The following is a 19,728-nucleotide window of genomic DNA, read 5'->3' as shown; positions in this document are numbered from 1 at the left end:
AAAATTTGAAATCAATTGTCCAAAATAGCAATTTTTCCCTTATATGAGATGTCAGACATTGAAAGTTAAATTCTTTAATATTGATTTGTTGAACTTGAAATTCAAGACCTGAATGAAGTGAACTGCTGGTCTGATATTCTGCTTTGTCCTTTGCCAATCCCTTCTGAACATTCTTACTGAATTTCAAGTTCAGCAAATTGAAATTAAAGAATTTAGCTGTCAATGTCTGACATCTCATATAAGGGAGAAATTTCTATTTTGGACAATTGGCTTCAAATTTTTTCACCTGAATGAAATGAACTGCTGGTCTAATATTCTGTTGTATCCTTTGCCAATCCCTTCTAAACATTCTTACTGAATTTCAAGTCTAGGAATTCAATATTAAAGAATTTAGCTTTTAAAATCTTTCACCTCATATTGGGCGATAAAGGCTATTTTAGACAATAGTCTTCAAATTTTTTTTCCTGAATGAAATGAACTGCTGTTGTAATATTCTGTTGTATGCTTTGTCAATCCCTTCTGAACACTCATACTGAATTTCAAGTCTAGCAAATCAATATTAAAGAATTTAACTTTCAAAATCTGACATCTCATATAAGGGAAAAATTGCTATTTTGGACAATTGGTTTCAATATTTTTAACCTGATTGAAATGAACTGCTGGTCTAATATTCTGTTGTATCCTTTGCCAATTCCTTTAAACATTCTTACTGAATTTCAAGTTCAGCAAATCAATATTAAAGAATTTAACTTTCAATGTCTGACATCTCATAAGGGAAAAATTGCTATTTTGGACAATTGGTTTCAAATTTTTTGACCTGATTGAAATGAACTGCTGGTCTAATATTCTGTTGTGTCCTTTGCCAATTCCTTCTGAACATTCTTACTGAATTTCAAGTTCAGCAAATCGAAATTAAAGAATTTAGCTGTCAATGTCTGACATCTCATATAAGGGAGAAATTGCTATTTTGGACAATTGACTTCAACTTTTTTGACCTGAATGAAATGAACTGCTGGTCTAATATTCTGTTGTATCCTTTGCCAATCCCTTCTAAACATTCTTACTGAATTTCAAGTCTAGGAATTCAATATTAAAGAATTTAGGTTTTAAAATCTTTCACCTCATATTGGGCGATAAAGGCTATTTTAGACAATAGTTTCAAATTTTTTTCCTGAATGAAATGAACTGCTGTTGTAATATTCTGTTGTATGCTTTGTCAATCCCTTCTGAACACTCATACTGAATTTCAAGTCTAGCAAATCAATATTAAAGAATTTAACTTTCAATCTCACTCATCATAAGGGAAAAATTGCTATTTTGGACAATTGGTTTCAATATTTTTAACCTGATTGAAATGAACTGCTGGTCTAATATTCTGTTGTATCCTTTGCCAATTCCTTTTAAACATTCTTACTGAATTTCAAGTTCAGCAAATCAATATTAAAGAATTTAACTTTCAATGTCTGACATCTCATATAAGGGAAAAATTGCTATTTTGGACAATTGGTTTCAAATTTTTTGACCTGATTGAAATGAACTGCTGGTCTAATATTCTGTTGTGTCCTTTGCCAATTCCTTCTGAACATTCTTACTGAATTTCAAGTTCAGCAAATCGAAATTAAAGAATTTAGCTGTCAATGTCTGACATCTCATATAAGGGAGAAATTGCTATTTTGGACAATTGACTTCAACTTTTTTGACCTGAATGAAATGAACTGCTGGTCTAATATTCTGTTGTATCCTTTGCCAATCCCTTCTAAACATTCTTACTGAATTTCAAGTCTAGGAATTCAATATTAAAGAATTTAGGTTTTAAAATCTTTCACCTCATATTGGGCGATAAAGGCTATTTTAGACAATAGTCTTCAAATTTTTTTACCTGAATGAAATGAACTGCTGTTGTAATTATCTGTTGTATGCTTTGTCATTCCCTTCTGAACACTCATACTGAATTTCAAGTCTAGCAAATCAATATTAAAGAATTTAACTTTCAATGTCTGACATCTCATATAAGGGAAAAATTGCTATTTTGGACAATTAGTTTCAAATTTTTTGACCTGATTGAAATGAACTGCTGGTCTAATATTCTGTTGTATCCTTTGCCAATTCCTTCTGAACATTCTTACTGAATTTCAAGTTCAGCAAATCAATATTAAAGAATTTAACTTTCAATGTCTGACATCTCATATAAGGGAAAAATTGCTATTTTGGACAATTAGTTTCAAATTTTTTGACCTGATTGAAATGAACTGCTGGTCTAATATTCTGTTGTATCCTTTGCCAATTCCTTCTGAACATTCTTACTGAATTTCAAGTTCAGCAAATCGAAATTAAAGAATTTAGCTGTCAATGTCTGACATCTCATATAAGGGAGAAATTGCTATTTTGGACAATTGACTTCAACTTTTTTGACCTGAATGAAATGAACTGCTGGTCTAATATTCTGTTGTATCTTTGCCAATCCCTTCTGAACATTCTTACTGAATTTCAAGTCTAGGAAATCAATATTAAAGAATTTAGCTTTTAAAATCTTTCACCTCATATTGGGCGATAAAGGCTATTTAAGACAATAGTCTTCAAATTTTTTTACCTGAATGAAATGAACTGCTGTTGTAATATTCTGTTGTATGCTTTGTCAATCCCTTCTGAACACTCATACTGAATTTCAAGTCTAGCAAATCAATTATAAAGAATTGAACTTTCAAAATCTGACATCTCATATAAGGGAAAAATTGCTATTTTGGACAATTGGTTTCAAATTTTTTGACCTGATTGAAATGAACTGCTGGTCTAATATTCTGTTGTATCCTTTGCCAATTCCTTCTGAACATTCTTACTGAATTTCAAGTTCAGCAAATCAATATTAAAGAATTTAACTTTCAATGTCTGACATCTCATATAAGGGAAAAATTGCTATTTTGACAATTGGTTTCAAATGTTTTGACCTGAATGAAGTGAACTGCTGGTCTGATATTCTGTTTTGTCCTTTGCCAATCCCTTCTGAACATGCTTACTGAATTTCAAGTTCAGCAAATCGAAATAAAAGAATTTAGCTGTCAATGTCTGACATCTCATATAAGGGAGAAATTTCTATTTTGGACAATTGGCTTCAAATTTTTTCACCTGAATGAAATGAACTGCTGGTCTAATATTCTGTTGTATCCTTTGCCAATCCCTTCTAAACATTCTTACTGAATTTCAAGTCTAGGAATTCAATATTAAAGAATTTAGCTTTTAAAATCTTTCACCTCATATTGGGCGATAAAGGCTATTTTAGACAATAGTCTTCAAATTTTTTTTTCTGAATGAAATGAACTGCTGTTGTAATATTCTGTTGTATGCTTTGTCAATCCCTTCTGAACACTCATACTGAATTTCAAGTCTAGCAAATCAATATTAAAGAATTTAACTTTCAAAATCTGACATCTCATATAAGGGAAAAATTGCTATTTTGGACAATTGGTTTCAAATGTTTTGACCTGATTAAAATGAACTGCTGGTCTAATATTCTGTTGTATCCTTTGCCAATCCTTCTTAAACATTCTTACTGAATTTCAAGTAGCAAATCAATATTAAAGAATTTAACTTTCAATGTCTGACATCTCATATAAGGGAAAAATTGCTATTTTGGACAATTGGTTTCAAATTTTTGACCTGATTGAAATGAACTGCTGGTCTAATATTCTGTTGTATCCTTTGCCAATTCCTTCTGAACATTCTTACTGAATTTCAAGTTCAGCAAATCAATATTAAAGAATTTAACTTTCAATGTCTGACATCTCATATAAGGGAAAAAATTGCTATTTTGACAATTGGTTTCAAATTTGTTTTGACCTGAATTGAATGAACTGCTGGTCTGATATTCTGTTTTTGTCCTTTGCCAATCCTTCTGAACATGCTTACTGAATTTCAAGTTCAGCAAATCGAAATAAAAGAATTTAGCTGTCAATGTCTGACATCTCATATAAGGGAGAAATTTCTATTTGGACAATTGGCTTCAAATTTTTCACCTGAATGAAATGAACTGCTGGTCTAATATTCTGTTGTATCCTTTGCCAATCCTTCTAAACATTCTTACTGAATTTCAAGTCTAGGAATTCAATATTAAAGAATTTAGCTTTTAAAACTTCACCTCATATTGGCGATAAAGGCTATTTTAGACAATAGTCTTCAAATTTTTTTTCCTGAATGAAATGAACTGCTGTTGTAATATTCTGTTGTATGCTTTGTCAATCCCTTCTGAACACTCATACTGAATTTCAAGTCTAGCAAAATCTATTAAAGAATTTAACTTTCAATAACTGACATCTCAATATAAGGGAAAAATTGCTATTTTGGACAATGTTTCAAATTTTTTGACCTGATTGAAATGAACTGCTGGTCTAATATTCTGTTGTATCCCTTTGCCAATCCTTCTAACATTCTTACTGAATTTCAAGTTCAGAAATCAATATTAAAGAATTTAACTTTCAATGTCTGACATCTCATATAAGGGAAAAATTGCTATTTTGGACAATTGGTTTCAAATTTTTGACCTGATTGAAATGAACTGCTGGTCTAATATTCTGTTGTGTCCTTTGCCAATTCCTTCTGAACATTCTTACTGAATTTCAAGTTCAGCAAAATCGAAATTAAAGAATTTAGCTGTCAATGTCTGACATCTCATATAAAGGGAGAAATTGCTATTTTGGACAATGCTTCAACTTTTTGACCTGAATGAAATGAACTGCTGGTCTAATATTCTGTTGTATCCTTTGCCAATCCCTTCTAAACATTCTTACTGAATTTCAAGTCTAGGAATCAATATTAAAGAATTTAGGTTTTAAAATCTTTCACCTCATATTGGGCGATAAAGGCTATTTTAGACAATAGTCTTCAAATTTTTTTACCTGAATGAAATGAACTGCTGTTGTATATCTGTTGTATGCTTTGTCATTCCCTTCTGAACACTCAACTGAATTTCAAGTCTAGCAAATCAATATTAAAGAATTTAACTTTCAATGTCTGACATCTCATATAAGGGAAAAATTGCTATTTGGACAATTAGTTTCAAATTTTTTGACCTGATTGAAATGAACTGCTGGTCTAATATTCTGTTGTATCCTTTGCCAATTCTTCTGAACATTCTTTACTGAATTTCAAGTTCAGCAAATCAATATTAAAGAATTTAACTTTCAATGTCTGACATCTCATATAAGGGAAAAATTGCTATTTTGGACAATTAGTTTCAAATGTTTGACCTGATTGAAATGAACTGCTGGTCTAATATTCTGTTGTATCCTTTGCCAATCCTTCTGAACATTTTACTGAATTTCAAGTTCAGCAAAATCGATAATTAAAGAATTTAGCTGTCAATGTCTGACATCTCATATAAGGGAGAAAATTGCTATTTTGGACAATTGACTTCAACTTTTTTGACCTGAATGAAATGAACTGCTGGTCTAATATTCTGTTGTATCCTTTGCCAATCCCTTCTGAACATCTTACTGAATTTCAAGTCTAGAAATCAATATTAAAGAATTTAGCTTTTAAAATCTTTCACCTCATATTGGGCGATAAAGGCTATTTAGACAATAGTCTTCAAATTTTTTACCTGAATGAAATGAACTGCTGTGAATATTCTGTTGTATGCTTTGTCAATCCCTTCTGAACACTCATACTGAATTTCAAGTTCAGCAAATCAATATAAAGAATTGAACTTTCAAAATCTGACATCTCATATAAGGGAAAAATGCTATTTTGGACAATTGGTTTCAAATTTTTGACCTGATGAAATGAACTGCTGGTCTAATATTCTGTTGTATCCTTTGCCAATTCCTTCTGAACATTCTTACTGAATTTCAAGTTCAGCAAATCAATATTAAAGAATTTAACTTTCAATGTCTGACATCTCATATAAGGGAAAAATTGCTATTTTGGACAATTGGTTTCAAATTTTTGACCTGAATGAAAGTGAACTGCTGTCTGATATTTGTTTTGTCCTTTCCAATCCCTTCTGAACATGCTTACTGAATTTCAAGTTCAGCAAATCGAAATATAAAGAATTTAGCTGTCAATGTCTGACATCTCATATAAGGGAGAAATTGCTATTTTGGACAATTGACTTCAACTTTTTTTGACCTGAATGAAATGAACTGCTGGTCTAATATTCTGTTGTATCCTTTGCCAATCCCTTCTAAACATTCTTACTGAATTTCAAGTCTAAAATCAATATTAAAGAATTTAGCTTTTAAAATCTTTCACCTCATATGGGCGATAAAGGCTATTTTAGGACAATAGTCTTCAAATTTTTACCTGAATGAAATGAACTGCTGTTGTAATATTCTGTTGTATGCTTTGTCAATCCCTTCTGAACACTCATACTGAATTTCAAGTCTAGCAAATCAATATTAAAGAATTTAACTTTAAAAATCTGACATCTCATATAAGGGAAAAATTGCTATTTTGGACAATTGGTTTCAAATTTTTTGACCTGAATGAAATGAACTGCTGGTCTAATATTCTGTTGTATCCTTTGCCAATCCCTTCTAAACATTCTTACTGAATTTCAAGTTCAGCAAATCAAATTAAGAATTTAACTTTCAATGTCTGACATCTCATATAAGGGAAAAATTGCTATTTTGGACAATTGGTTTCAAATTTTTTGACCTGAATGAAATGAACTGCTGGTCTAATATTCTGTTGTATCTTTGCCAATCCCTTCTGAACATTCTTACTGAATTTCAAGTCTAGAAATCAATATTAAAGAATTTAGCTTTTAAAATCTTTCACTCATATTGGGCGATAAAGCTATTTTAGGACAATAGTCTCAAATTTTTTGACCTGAATGAAATGAACTGCTGTTGTAATATTCTGTTGTATGCTTTGTCAATCCCTTCTGAACACTCATACTGAATTTCAAGTCTAGCAAATCAATATTAAAGAATTTAACTTTCAAAATCTGACATCTCATATAAGGGAAAATTGCTATTTTGGACAATTGGTTTCAAATTTTTTGACCTGAATGAAATGAACTGCTGGTCTAATATTCTGTTGTATCCTTTGCCAATTCCTTCTGAACATTCTTACTGAATTTCAAGTTCAGCAAATCAATATTAAAGAATTTAACTTTTCAATGTCTGACATCTCATATAAGGGAAAAATTGCTATTTTGGACAATTGGTTTCAAATTTTTTGACCTGAATGAAATGAACTGCTGGTCTGATATTCTGTTTTGTCCTTTGCCAATCCCTTCTGAACATTCTTACTGAATTTCAAGTTCAGCAAATCGAAATTAAAGAATTTAGCTTTCAATGTCTGACATCTCATATAAGGGAGAAATTGCTATTTTGGACAATTTGCTTCAAATTTTTTGACCTGAATGAAATGAACTGCTGGTCTAATATTCTGTTGTATCCTTTGCCAATCCCTTCTAAACATTCTTACTGAATTTCAAGTCTAGGAATCAATATTAAAGAATTTAACTTTTAAAATCTTCACTCATATGGGCGAAAAAGGCTATTTTGACAATAGTCTTCAAATTTTTTTACCTGAATGAAATGAACTGCTGTTGTAATATTCTGTTGTATGCTTTGTCAATCCCTTCTGAACACTTCATTACTGAATTTCAAGTCTAGCAAATCAATATTAAAGAATTTAACTTTAAAAATCTGACATCTCATATAAGGGAAAAATTGCTATTTTGGACAATTGGTTTCAAATGTTTTGACCTGATTGAAATGAACTGCTGGTCTAATATTCTGTTGTATCCTTTGCCAATTCCTTCTGAACATTCTTACTGAATTTCAAGTTCAGCAACAATATTAAAGAATTTAACTTTCAATGTCTGACATCTCATATAAGGGAAAAATTGCTAGTTTGGACAATTGGTTTCAAATTTTTTGACCTGAATGAAATGAACTGCTGGTCTAATATTCTGTTGTATCTTTGCCAATCCCTTCTGAACATTCTTACTGAATTTCAAGTCTAGGAAATCAATATTAAAGAATTTAGCTTTTAAAATCTTTCACCTCATATTGGGCGATAAAGGCTATTTTACACAATAGTCTTCAAATTTTTTTACCTGAATGAAATGAACTGCTGTTGTAATATTCTGTTGTATGCTTTGTCAATCCCTTCTGAACACTCATACTGAATTTCAAGTCTAGCAAATCAATTATAAAGAATTGAACTTTCAAAATCTGACATCTCATATAAGGGAAAAATTGCTATTTTGGACAATTGGTTTCAAATTTTTTGACCTGATTGAAATGAACTGCTGGTCTAATATTCTGTTGTATCCTTTGCCAATTCCTTCTGAACATTCTTACTGAATTTCAAGTTCAGCAAATCAATATTAAAGAATTTAACTTTCAATGTCTGACATCTCATATAAGGGAAAAATTGCTATTTTGGACAATTGGTTTCAAATGTTTTGACCTGAATGAAGTGAACTGCTGGTCTGATATTCTGTTTTGTCCTTTGCCAATCCCTTCTGAACATTCTTACTGAATTTCAAGTTCAGCAAATCGAAATTAAAGAATTTAGCTGTCAATGTCTGACATCTCATATAAGGGAGAAATTGCTATTTTGGACAATTGACTTCAACTTTTTTGACCTGAATGAAATGAACTGCTGGTCTAATATTCTGTTGTATCCTTTGCCAATCCCTTCTAAACATTCTTACTGAATTTCAAGTCTAGGAATTCAATATTAAAGAATTTAGCTTTTAAAATCTTTCACCTCATATTGGGCGATAAAGGCTATTTTAGACAATAGTCTTCAAATTTTTTTACCTGAATGAAATGAACTGCTGTTGTAATATTCTGTTGTATGCTTTGTCAATCCCTTCTGAACACTCATACTGAATTTCAAGTCTAGCAAATCAATATTAAAGAATTTAACTTTAAAAATCTGACATCTCATATAAGGGAAAAATTGCTATTTTGGACAATTGGTTTCAAATGTTTTGACCTGATTGAAATGAACTGCTGGTCTAATATTCTGTTGTATCCTTTGCCAATTCCTTCTGAACATTCTTACTGAATTTCAAGTTCAGCAAATCAATATTAAAGAATTTAACTTTCAATGTCTGACATCTCATATAAGGGAAAATTTGCTAGTTTGGACAATTGGTTTCAAATTTTTTGACCTGATTGAAATGAACTGCTGGTCTAATATTCTGTTGTGTCCTTTGCCAATTCCTTCTGAACATTCTTACTGAATTTCAAGTTCAGCAAATCGAAATTAAAGAATTTAGCTGTCAATGTCTGACATCTCATATAAGGGAGAAATTGCTATTTTGGACAATTGACTTCAATTTTTTGACCTGAATGAAATGAACTGCTGGTCTAATATTCTGTTGTATCTTTGCCAAACCCTTCTGAACATTCTTACTGAATTTCAAGTCTAGGAAATCAATATTAAAGAATTTAGCTTTTAAAATCTTTCACCTCATATTGGGCGATAAAGGCTATTTTAGACAATAGTCTTCAAATTTTTTTACCTGAATGAAATGAACTGCTGTTGTAATATTCTGTTGTATGCTTTGTCAATCCCTTCTGAACACTCATACTGAATTTCAAGTCTAGCAAATCAATTATAAAGAATTTAACTTTCAAAATCTGACATCTCATATAAGGGAAAAATTGCTATTTTGGACAATTGGTTTCAAATTTTTTGACCTGATTAAAATGAACTGCTGGTCTAATATTCTGTTGTATCCTTTGTCAATTCCTTCTGAACATTCTTACTGAATTTCAAGTTCAGCAAATCAATATTAAAGAATTTAACTTTCAATGTCTGACATCTCATATAAGGGAAAAATTGCTATTTTGGACAATTGGTTTCAAATGTTTTGACCTGAATGAAGTGAACTGCTGGTCTGATATTCTGTTTTGTCCTTTGCCAATCCCTTCTGAACATTCTTACTGAATTTCAAGTTCAGCAAATTGAAATTAAAGAATTTAGCTGTCAATGTCTGACATCTCATATAAGGGAGAAATTGCTAATTTGGACAATTAGCTTCAAATTTTTTGACCTGAATGAAATGAACTGCTGGTCTAATATTCTGTTGTATCCTTTGCCAATCCCTTCTAAACATTCTTACTGAATTTCAAGTCTAGGAAATCAATATTAAAGAATTTAGCTTTTAAAATCTTTCACCTCATATTGGGCGATAAAGGCTATTTTAGACAATAGTCTTCAAATTTTTTTACCTGAATGAAATGAACTGCTGCTGTAATATTTTGTTGTATGCTTTGTCAATCCCTTCGGAACACTCATACTGAATTTCAAGTCTAGCAAATCAATATTAAAGAATTTAACTTTCAAAATCTGACATCTCATATAAGGGAAAAATTGCTATTTTGGACAATTAGTTTCAATTTTTTTGACCTGATTGAAATGAACTGCTGGTCTAATATTCTGTTGTATCCTTTGCCAATTCCTTCTGAACATTCTTACTGAATTTCAAGTTCAGCAAATCAATATTAAAGAATTTAACTTTCAATGTCTGACATCTCATATAAGGGAAAAATTGCTATTTTGGACGATTGGTTTCAAATTTTTTGACCTGATTAAAATGAACTGCTTGTCTAATATTCTGTTGTATCCTTTGCCAATTCTTTCTCAACATTCTTACTGAATTTCAAGTTCAGCAAATCGAAATTAATGAATTTAGCTGTCAATGTCTGACATCTCATATAAGGGAGAAATTGCTAATTTGGACAATTGGCTTCAAATTTTTTGACCTGAATGAAATGAACTGCTGGTCTAATATTCTGTTGTATCCTTTGCCAATCCCTTCTAAACATTCTTACTGAATTTCAAGTCTAGGAAATCAATATTAAAGAATTTAGCTTTTAAAATCTTTCACCTCATATTGGGCAATAAAGGCTATTTTAGACAATACCCAGCGGGCACACAACGTTGTTTCGACGTCGAATTTTGGTTGAATTAAGGTCGCGACGTCGATCAACCAAAAATCAACGTTGTTTCGACGTTGTTTTCAAGACGTTGAATCAACGTCGCTGATCAACGTTGTTTCTAGGTTGAACGAATGTTGATACCTGACGACAAAATTTTCGGGGGTGGTTGTATAAATAAGTGATTAAAGTTAAGAGTATTTGAGAGTTAGTCATTATTTCATTATACAAAATAGCGATTGAAAAGTGATTAAGACTTTTATAGGACCGGTCCTGTCATCAATTATTCCGATTTACCCAACAGTTCAGCAGTATATTTATGAACAATTATTAATCGACTGAATATTTTTGTCCTGAAATAAACCCTTCTATTTGAGAATAATATAAGGCAATATATAGGCTGAGCCGCTGAGGTGCCCTTATAACTTATAGGCTTAAAGGCTTATAGATTATGCAAAGCAGAAATATCCCTTTATCTACTTATTTGGTATCTAATACCTTATATGGTGCACGGCCACGCGTAAGCCTGGCGCGAGTCGGAAGCGGCACAAACAATTTCAATCAAAGCGTTTTGTGTTGCGGCGTGTTTAGTGTTTACAAATTTCAATTTTCAAGTGCTTTTTAATAAGTGATTTGGGCCTGAGGGTTTATATTTTATTGATTTGTTCGGGGGATAATTGAATTGGTGTCGTGGTAGTTGAATTGGTGTCGTGGTAATTGAATTGGATCATTGGATTATCAAACAAACAGGTTGGTGTCATTATTGTTTATAGTGTTTTGTTCGATCCAAGAAAATAATAAAAATAGCGCAAGAAATATCTTATAAGGCCATACTGGTCGCGCGGGAATACCTGTAGTTTTAATAAATAATAAAGGTGATCTTGGATAAATTTCCTTATTCATAATTTCATATCCTTATTTAAATACTGTTGGCGGACAACGGCATCCATTGAAAGCTTACCGGCAACACTTGCTTCGCAAATTGCAATCCGTCCCATATCTTAGGAATCCTTTCATTTAATGTGTTACTTCTTAGTATTTCTTGATGCTAAGTGTTTTTTATGGTTATTTCGTATAAACTTATTGTGTGTAAACAAATAACACACCTGAAATTTATTGTATGAAATACGACATTTGGCAGTGACTTAGTATTATATCCTACCCTTTGTGCCATAAGCTAAACTGCTAAAACTGCTTGCCCTTATCTACAGCAGTGGTAAACTGTTGTTTCATACGTGTGTATAAGAAATTGTCCTTGGATATATTGGGACAAATAATGTCGAGTCACATATCAATGAGAGATATTTTCTGTTTAATTTATAATTCAATTTTTCCATAGTCTTCTCTGAGAGTGCATCAGGCCTGTAGTTTATGTGAAATTGGTGTAGTAATGGGTTTTCTCAAGATCCCCATTTTTGTACTATCCTTGCCCAGCAGGAATTAACCATTGAACAGTGGAAGGGTATTATAGGCATGCTTCCCCTGTATATTTTAGATACTGTGTAAGTATATGTAACATAATGGGAGTATGTTCTACAATAGAAACAACCATTTTGAATATTGTAGGACCTTGAATCTATGATATGGCTTATTGGCGTAGTTACAGAAAGTTCTCTGCTGAAGCAATTGCTCTTGCAGCGTCTGACAATGAAGACAATCCTGAATCTTTAAGTCATACAAATGATCTTTTGCAAAACAGTTGTAGTGATGAGTCATCAAATTATAGTGATACAGATAATCCTGAACTGATATATAGCTCTGAATCAAACTCTGATACCGATTTTTCAGAAAATGAGCATGAAGGAAATTTACCTCCTAATGATCCTTCACTCCCAAATACTAATGATCCATCACTCCCATCAGAAACATTGAGAGGGAAGCTTGCAACCTGGGCAACAAAAAACAAATGCCAACGTACTGCTGTAAATGAGCTACTTCAAATTCTTCGAGGGCAGGGACTTTGCCTTCCGAAAGACAGTCGCACCCTTTTGCAAACCCCTCGTGAAGTAATTACTTTATCTAAGTGTGGCGGGCAATATGTATACCTGGGGATTGAAGCTGGCATAACTGATATTCTTTCGAAAAATGCATCTTTAATAGAAAAGCACACCAATGTTGATTTGATGATCAATGTGGATGGGCTGCCATTGTTTAAATCTTCCACTTCCCAGTTCTGGCCTATTTTAGGTTATTTCAATAAGGTTGAAGTCTTTATTATTGCACTCTTTTATGGTAATTCTAAACCAAGTTCTGTGGATGATTATCTTGATGATTTAATCGAAGAGCTTGATAAGTTAAAAATTCATGGTGTAAATTTTGAAGGAAGGCAACTTGCCTTTAATCTGAGGTTTTTTGTTGTGATGCTCCTGCAAGGTGTTTTTTAAAAGGTATAGTTGGTCACACGGGCTACTTCTCTTGTGAGCGGTGTAAAATTAAGGGGTCATGGAATGGCAGAGTTGTGTTTAATGATGATGATGTTTTTGCACCAAGGACTGATGTTGAATTTTCGAATTTTAGTTATCATCACCACCAAAAAAGTGCTTCCTCCCTAGCTTCACATGGTGTTTCATGCATTAAGCAGTTTCCACTTGACTATATGCACCTTGTATGTTTAGGTGTTACTCGGGCTTGCTCACTTTCCTTAAAAATGGGCCAAAAATTTGCAAGCTGTCTTCCAGACATATACTGCAAATATCCGAGAGCTTGATGTTGTTACATGGAAACATGCCAAGTGAATTTGCAAGACAACCAAGGTCGTTGGTTGAACTTGATCGCTGGAAAGCTACTGAGTTTCGCCAGTTTCTTCTTTATACTGGGCCTGTTGTGTTAAGAGGCATTTTACCAGATAGACTATACCAGCACTTTCTTTCTCTGTCTATTGCTATTTCCATAATGCTTGACATGAATACTGCCAAGCGAACCTCGTATCTGCAGTATGCAAGAGAGTTAATAACTAATTTTGTGAGTAACTGCAAATCTCTGTATGGTGATACCTTTGTGGTGTACAATGTACACAACCTTCTGCATTTGCCTGATGATGTTGACTATTTCCATTCTTCATTAAATGAAATATCATGCTTTCCCTTCGAGAACTTTATGCAACAGTTGAAGCGACTTGTTCGAAGTCCCCAAAATCCTATTGCCCAGGTTGTTAAAAGACTAGCAGAACTGAAGCACTCTGTGCAAAAACACCAATGTGATTGGCGCTACACTCATATCTCTACCAAATTGAAGGATAGCTGTTTTATGCTGAAGGACAACACTTATGTTTTTGTTGTTGACTGCGGAGATCAGGGTGAAAGATTTGTCTGTGAGGTAGTATCAGAACGATCGACTCAGAGCTTCTTCCATATCCCAGCTGATTCGAAACTATTTAACATAGTGTATATTGATAACTCGTCACGAAAAGGAAAAAGACGCCTTGTTGAAAATGCGAAATTCTACAAAAAGCTGTTTGCCTTCCATACCGGTCAGGATTTGTCATTTTCCCAATGCATCACGAGGTTGAAAGATACCGATAGTCCTAACCCTACTCCAGGTAAATTAATGCAGTAGACGTGTAATTATAACATATCACGTGATTATGTAATTGCCATATAAGTGGATTCCCCAGCTTGGCCTTACTGCAAAATTTTTATTTTTGATGAAAAAGTACATTGCGTTTGACTTAATACTGTTATATCAAAAAACCTTAAGGTTTAGGATCCCACAGAACTATAATGTAAAGTAGGTGTTCATGTTGGTATAGCTTTATGATAAAAGACTCCCAATTTACGGGTCAAAACATTTCTTTTCTGTTAAAGCTTGTCATATACTGCACATGTACACAGAATAGTCTGTCTCTATAATCAAAAGTCAGTAGGTCGATATACTTTTTTTTTTTCTCTTTTAAGAATGTGGGTAAGAGCTGTTTGGCAGGAGGGAAAAAAGCAACACGAAGGCGTTGTTCCAGATGTGTGGATTCAGAACAACAATGTAAGATGGCCATCTGGATTGAATGTAATTAAACCTCATGCTGAAAGACAAACACCGTGTGCAGACTGGAAACCTTTCCACTTATTAAAATAAATGTACCGCAGGTCAGTAATTTTATTATTGATATAAACTATTTTCCTAAAATTTCCATTCCTAATGACGATAATGTGGATATTACTTCATGAAAAAAGAAACAAGTGGGCGGTATATAAATAACCAAACAAATAACGTTGCAGCAACAGAGTCATGCATATATGCATTTCAAGGCACGTATTTCCAGTTGTTCTCTATTTAATTTGTATTTTTGTAAACCAGATGAAAAACAAGTTTGTGAAAGGTACGATTTTACGACCACTGCCGAAGTAAGTGATGGTGATGAGGATCATGAAGTATGTAGGAAAGAGAATTTAATTCTAAGGAAAAAGAGTCGAAAAGGTTAGCAATTACAACATACATCTTTGTACAAAGTATTTTTGTATTTGGCGTACTTATTCTTTCTTGTATTTTGCAGGAAAACAAATCGTGTATTCGTCAGACAATAATTCTGATAGTGACGGTGGAAATGCTAACTGTATGTATCAGAGTCAAAATCTAATCCATCGAGTATACTTTGTCCTTAATTATTATATTCTATTTTTTTCGCTCTACAGTATGCGTAATAATGTAGTGTTGCACTTGTATGAAACTTTTACTAGTTTTAGTAACAATAATTTGCCGAAGGCGAGGTGATTATCGCTTTCAATAATCACCTTTGTACTTATACTAATGAGGCTTATTTACTTGTCAGCTATTTCAGATTTCCCACCTCCACCAAAGAAATTTATTTCAGCAACGAACGATTCGAGCATCCATTTCACGTCGATGATTCCAAGAACACCACTGTCAAGATCGAGAAGCCCTCTTCGAGAAAAACCGAATAGCAGTAACAGACCACGGAACAAACAACACAATGAGCTTGTCACAATGAACAAACGTAAGCTAATCATGGCATTTAACTTTTTGTAAAAAATAGATACTCTAGAGATCTTCATTTAATATACTACTGATTTTAGAACCAAATTTTCTTTTAAAATCTTATTTCTACTACTTTGTTTCTACTAATTTTAGACTTCTCTTCATCATCATCCAAACACATTCTGCATCGAACTGCAAAAGAAAGTCAAGACCCAGAATGCGTTCGAGATCGAAAACAAGATCAAGGACGAGGTCCAAACCTTCTCAGTCAGAGGAACAAAGTTTATCTGGAAAGAAAAAGACCCCAGAATACCTTAGATCCAACGATGGACCATTACTTTCGGGAGCTGCAGGTAAAGCAGTAATGATGTCATGATTGTATGCCGAGGCATTAAAACTTACTTCGTTTGCTCTTGGTATTTATTTACGTGACAATCAATATTTTCGTCTTAAAGTTTAGAGCACTATTCTTAAGCCTTATTCCCGGACAAAACGCCTCTTACGCAGCCTGCTAAAAAGCTTGTTTCCTGTGCTTTTCAGATATTCTGGCATCAATATTCCCTGATGCAACAAGAAGATCACGATCAAAAACCAAGTCTAGATCACGATCAAAAACAAGATCTAGATCGACTTCCCGATCAGAAAGAAATGACAGAACGAGATCACGATCGACGACAAGGTCAAGATCCAGAACGAGATCCAGATCAAGGTCCAGACCTTCTCTGTCAGCACCAGGGGTAAGAAGGGAAAGTTTCGCTGAAAATACTATCCCAGAAAAACAGCATGAGCGAAGTTTTGGTATTGAAAACACCGTTGCTAGGAGTAACAGTGGATTCCCCATATCAGAAGCAAGTAAGTACACATGCTGTAAAATATGATCACCCTAGTCCTCTTGCCAAGTTGCCAAACGTGTATAGCTATTCCATGGACTATAATCCCCATTTTTGGGCATTGAAGAGATTTAAATTAGAAACTGCTAGAACATGTCTTCACCTGTGAAAATCGTTTGAGTTTTGTTGCATTGTTGTTGAGTTTTGTTGCATTGTTTTTTCAACACAGAATTTCAAAGGAGAGTTTTGCAGCTATTAACCGAAATTCGTAACTCGGTTGCCCAAGTGGGAAAAAGATGTTCTCCTGCCAATTCTGCAGTTCATATCGATCAGGCAACGAGCTTGGAGGAACTGATCGCATTAGAAAGCAGCCTTGCTGATAAAGACACCAGAGATGTATTGGTAAGAATAATCTAAAACCTGTGTATGAACTGTTGACTGGTCAATGTAGTTAACTAAATATAAAACTGACAACAATGATGGAAGAGCTTATCAATAATTACGGAAAAATATCTTTGTCTTTGACAATCCTCCATTCTTGTGGTCGTTTATATAGTCCTAATATACTTCTCTTATTGAAGATTTGTATTAAATTTACTATGCCAGAACTCGACTTCTGCTTACTGTAAAAATGAGTCCAAAAATTAATACTATTTCTCTAATTAGTCATGCGTTTTAATAAATCGTTATCAATTCGACATGTTTAGTTTTTGGCTCTATGTACATGCCATGTTACACATGGTCTGCCTTAGCCATGACATGCCTGACCAATTGACCATTGTTTTTCAGTTATCACGAATCATTGATATCGGAGGACTGAACGTCAGAGAGAATGTCCGCAATGTAATGCACAGGTATTAACCATAGAAGTATGACTACCCAGAGTGTGCTACACTGCTAACTAGTATAATGTAGATTGAAAGTCTCTGTTCTCAACATTTTCAATATTTTTTAGATTGATGAATAATGAAGTTATGGCATCAATGAACATGAAGGGAAAGGGTTCGAAATATGCGTTTGGGTCTACCAAAGTATTTCAAGCTGTTGTAGGTATGTGAAACTGTTCTCTTTGTGGTGTATGTTTCTGCAATATATATACCGCATTCGTAAGAATTTTTCAAGTAAACGTTTGCTGTTTTGTTGTATCTACTTCATTTCATATTAATAATTAGTGATTACTGATTTGCTTGCTTATCAAAAGAAATTAACATGACATGAATTATTTTTATTATTTCTCTAAAGAAGAGTTTTGGATGATTTTGTGTTTGTTTTTTACTTGTTTTGCCCGCACGATCGCTACTTAAACATATCGCATAACTTCATGTTGCTTGCCAAATAATGAAACTTTATCGTTAATATTGTGCTACGTATTATTCTTAGAATGTGTGGTTAAAAATCAAAAAACGTCAGAAGCGGAGGTGAAGCAAGCTGTACAGCAACTGCTGAAATACGCGCCAGATAGGCAAGGAGGAGGTGGACGAAAAGACACCGCTTAAATTTTGAAAACAAAACACTTAAATAAAATTTACTTGGCGATAACAATTATTATATAGTTTTTTAAGTATTTATATGTCTGTTTTTTATTGTATATTGGATTATTTTGTAATACGCATTATTCTATTATATTAAAATGAAATAAAGTAGCAATTTTATTACCGAAATATGATGCTTTTTCTGCTGTCTTATGTTTCAAGGCTGGTTTCCACTCAGCCTGCAGAGCTATATGGACGCGTCGTAAATATTGACGGTGATTTTAACTTTGATAATTTTGGTAGTTTCAACGTTGAAATGACGTCTTTTTCCGACGTCGTTTTGCGACGTCGTTTCGACGTCGTAAAACGACGTTGATCCAATTTGCGTTTTCAACCTTATTTCGACGTCAGATCGACGTCGAGGATCGACGTTGAATCAATGTTGAATCGACGTAACTTTGCCCGCTGGGTAGTCTTCAAATTTTTTTACCTGAATGAAATGAACTGCTGTTGTAATATTCTGTTGTATGCTTTGTCAATCCCTTCTAAACACTCATACTGAATTTCAAGTCTAGCAAATCAATATTAAAGAATTTAACTTTCAAAATCTGACATCTCATATAAGGGAAAAATTGCTATTTTGGACAATTGGTTTCAAATTTTTTGACCTGATTGAAATGAACTGCTGGTCTAATATTCTGTTGTATCCTTTGCCAATTCTTTCTGAACATTCTTACTGAATTTCAAGTTCAGCAAATAAATATTAAAGAATTTAACTTTCAATGTCTGACATCTCATATAAGGGAAAAATTGCTATTTTGGACAATTGGTTTCAAATGTTTTGACCTGAATGAAGTGAACTGCTGGTCTGATATTCTGTTTTGTCCTTTGCCAATCTTTTCTGAACATTTTTACTTAATTTCAAGTTCAGCAAATCGAAATTAAAGAATTTAGCTGTCAATGTCTGACATCTCATATAAGGGAGAAATTTCTATTTTAGACAATTTGCTTCAAATTTTTTGACCTGAATGAAATGAACTGCTGGTCTAATATTCTGTTGTATCCTTTGCCAATCCCTTCTAAACATTCTTACTGAATTTCAAGTCTAGGAAATCAATATTAAAGAATTTAGCTTTTAAAATCTTTCACCTCATATTGGGCGATAAAGCCTATTTTAGACAATAGTCTTCAAATTTTTTTACCTGAATGAAATGAACTGCTGTTGTAATATTCTGTTGTATGCTTTGTCAATCCCTTTTGAACATTCTTACTGAATTTCAAGTCTAGGAAATCAATATTAAAGAATTTAGCTTTTAAAATCTTTCACCTCATATTGGGCGATAAAGGCTATTTTAGACAATAGTCTTCAAATTTTTTTACATGAATGAAATGAACTGCTGTTGTAATATTCTGTTGTATGCTTTGTCAATCTCTTTTGAACATTCTTACTGAATTTCAAGTCTAGGAAATCAATATTAGAGAATTTAGCTTTTAAAATCTTTCACCTCATATTGGGCGATAAAGGCTATTTTAGACAATAGTCTTCAAATTTTTTTACCTGAATGAAATGAACTGCTGTTGTAATATTCTGTT

At 33.0% G+C, this 19,728-nt stretch overlaps 1 protein-coding gene across 1 annotated transcript; it reads left to right on the top strand.

The window, feature by feature from the left end:
- The first annotated feature begins 15,133 nt into the window (after positions 1-15,133).
- Positions 15,134-18,194, top strand: LOC114539299. The gene is made up of 10 exons (XM_028559925.1): positions 15,134-15,314; positions 15,391-15,450; positions 15,667-15,852; positions 15,987-16,186; positions 16,374-16,512; positions 16,563-16,685; positions 16,893-17,065; positions 17,453-17,517; positions 17,619-17,713; positions 18,044-18,194. The coding sequence occupies exons 1-10, from the start codon at positions 15,134-15,136 to the stop codon at positions 18,157-18,159; spliced, it is 1,338 nt and encodes a 445-aa protein (XP_028415726.1). The 3' UTR covers positions 18,160-18,194.
- The last annotated feature ends 1,534 nt before the right edge of the window (positions 18,195-19,728 follow it).

The sequence above is a fragment of the Dendronephthya gigantea genome, unplaced genomic scaffold (genome assembly GCF_004324835.1).
Source record: "Dendronephthya gigantea isolate DGI-Jeju-01 unplaced genomic scaffold, DenGig_1.0 000198F, whole genome shotgun sequence".
Classification (NCBI taxonomy): Eukaryota; Metazoa; Cnidaria; class Anthozoa; order Malacalcyonacea; family Nephtheidae; genus Dendronephthya; species Dendronephthya gigantea.
The sequence above is the reverse complement of the archived record's forward strand: the minus strand, read 5'-3'. Positions and strand labels throughout refer to the sequence as shown.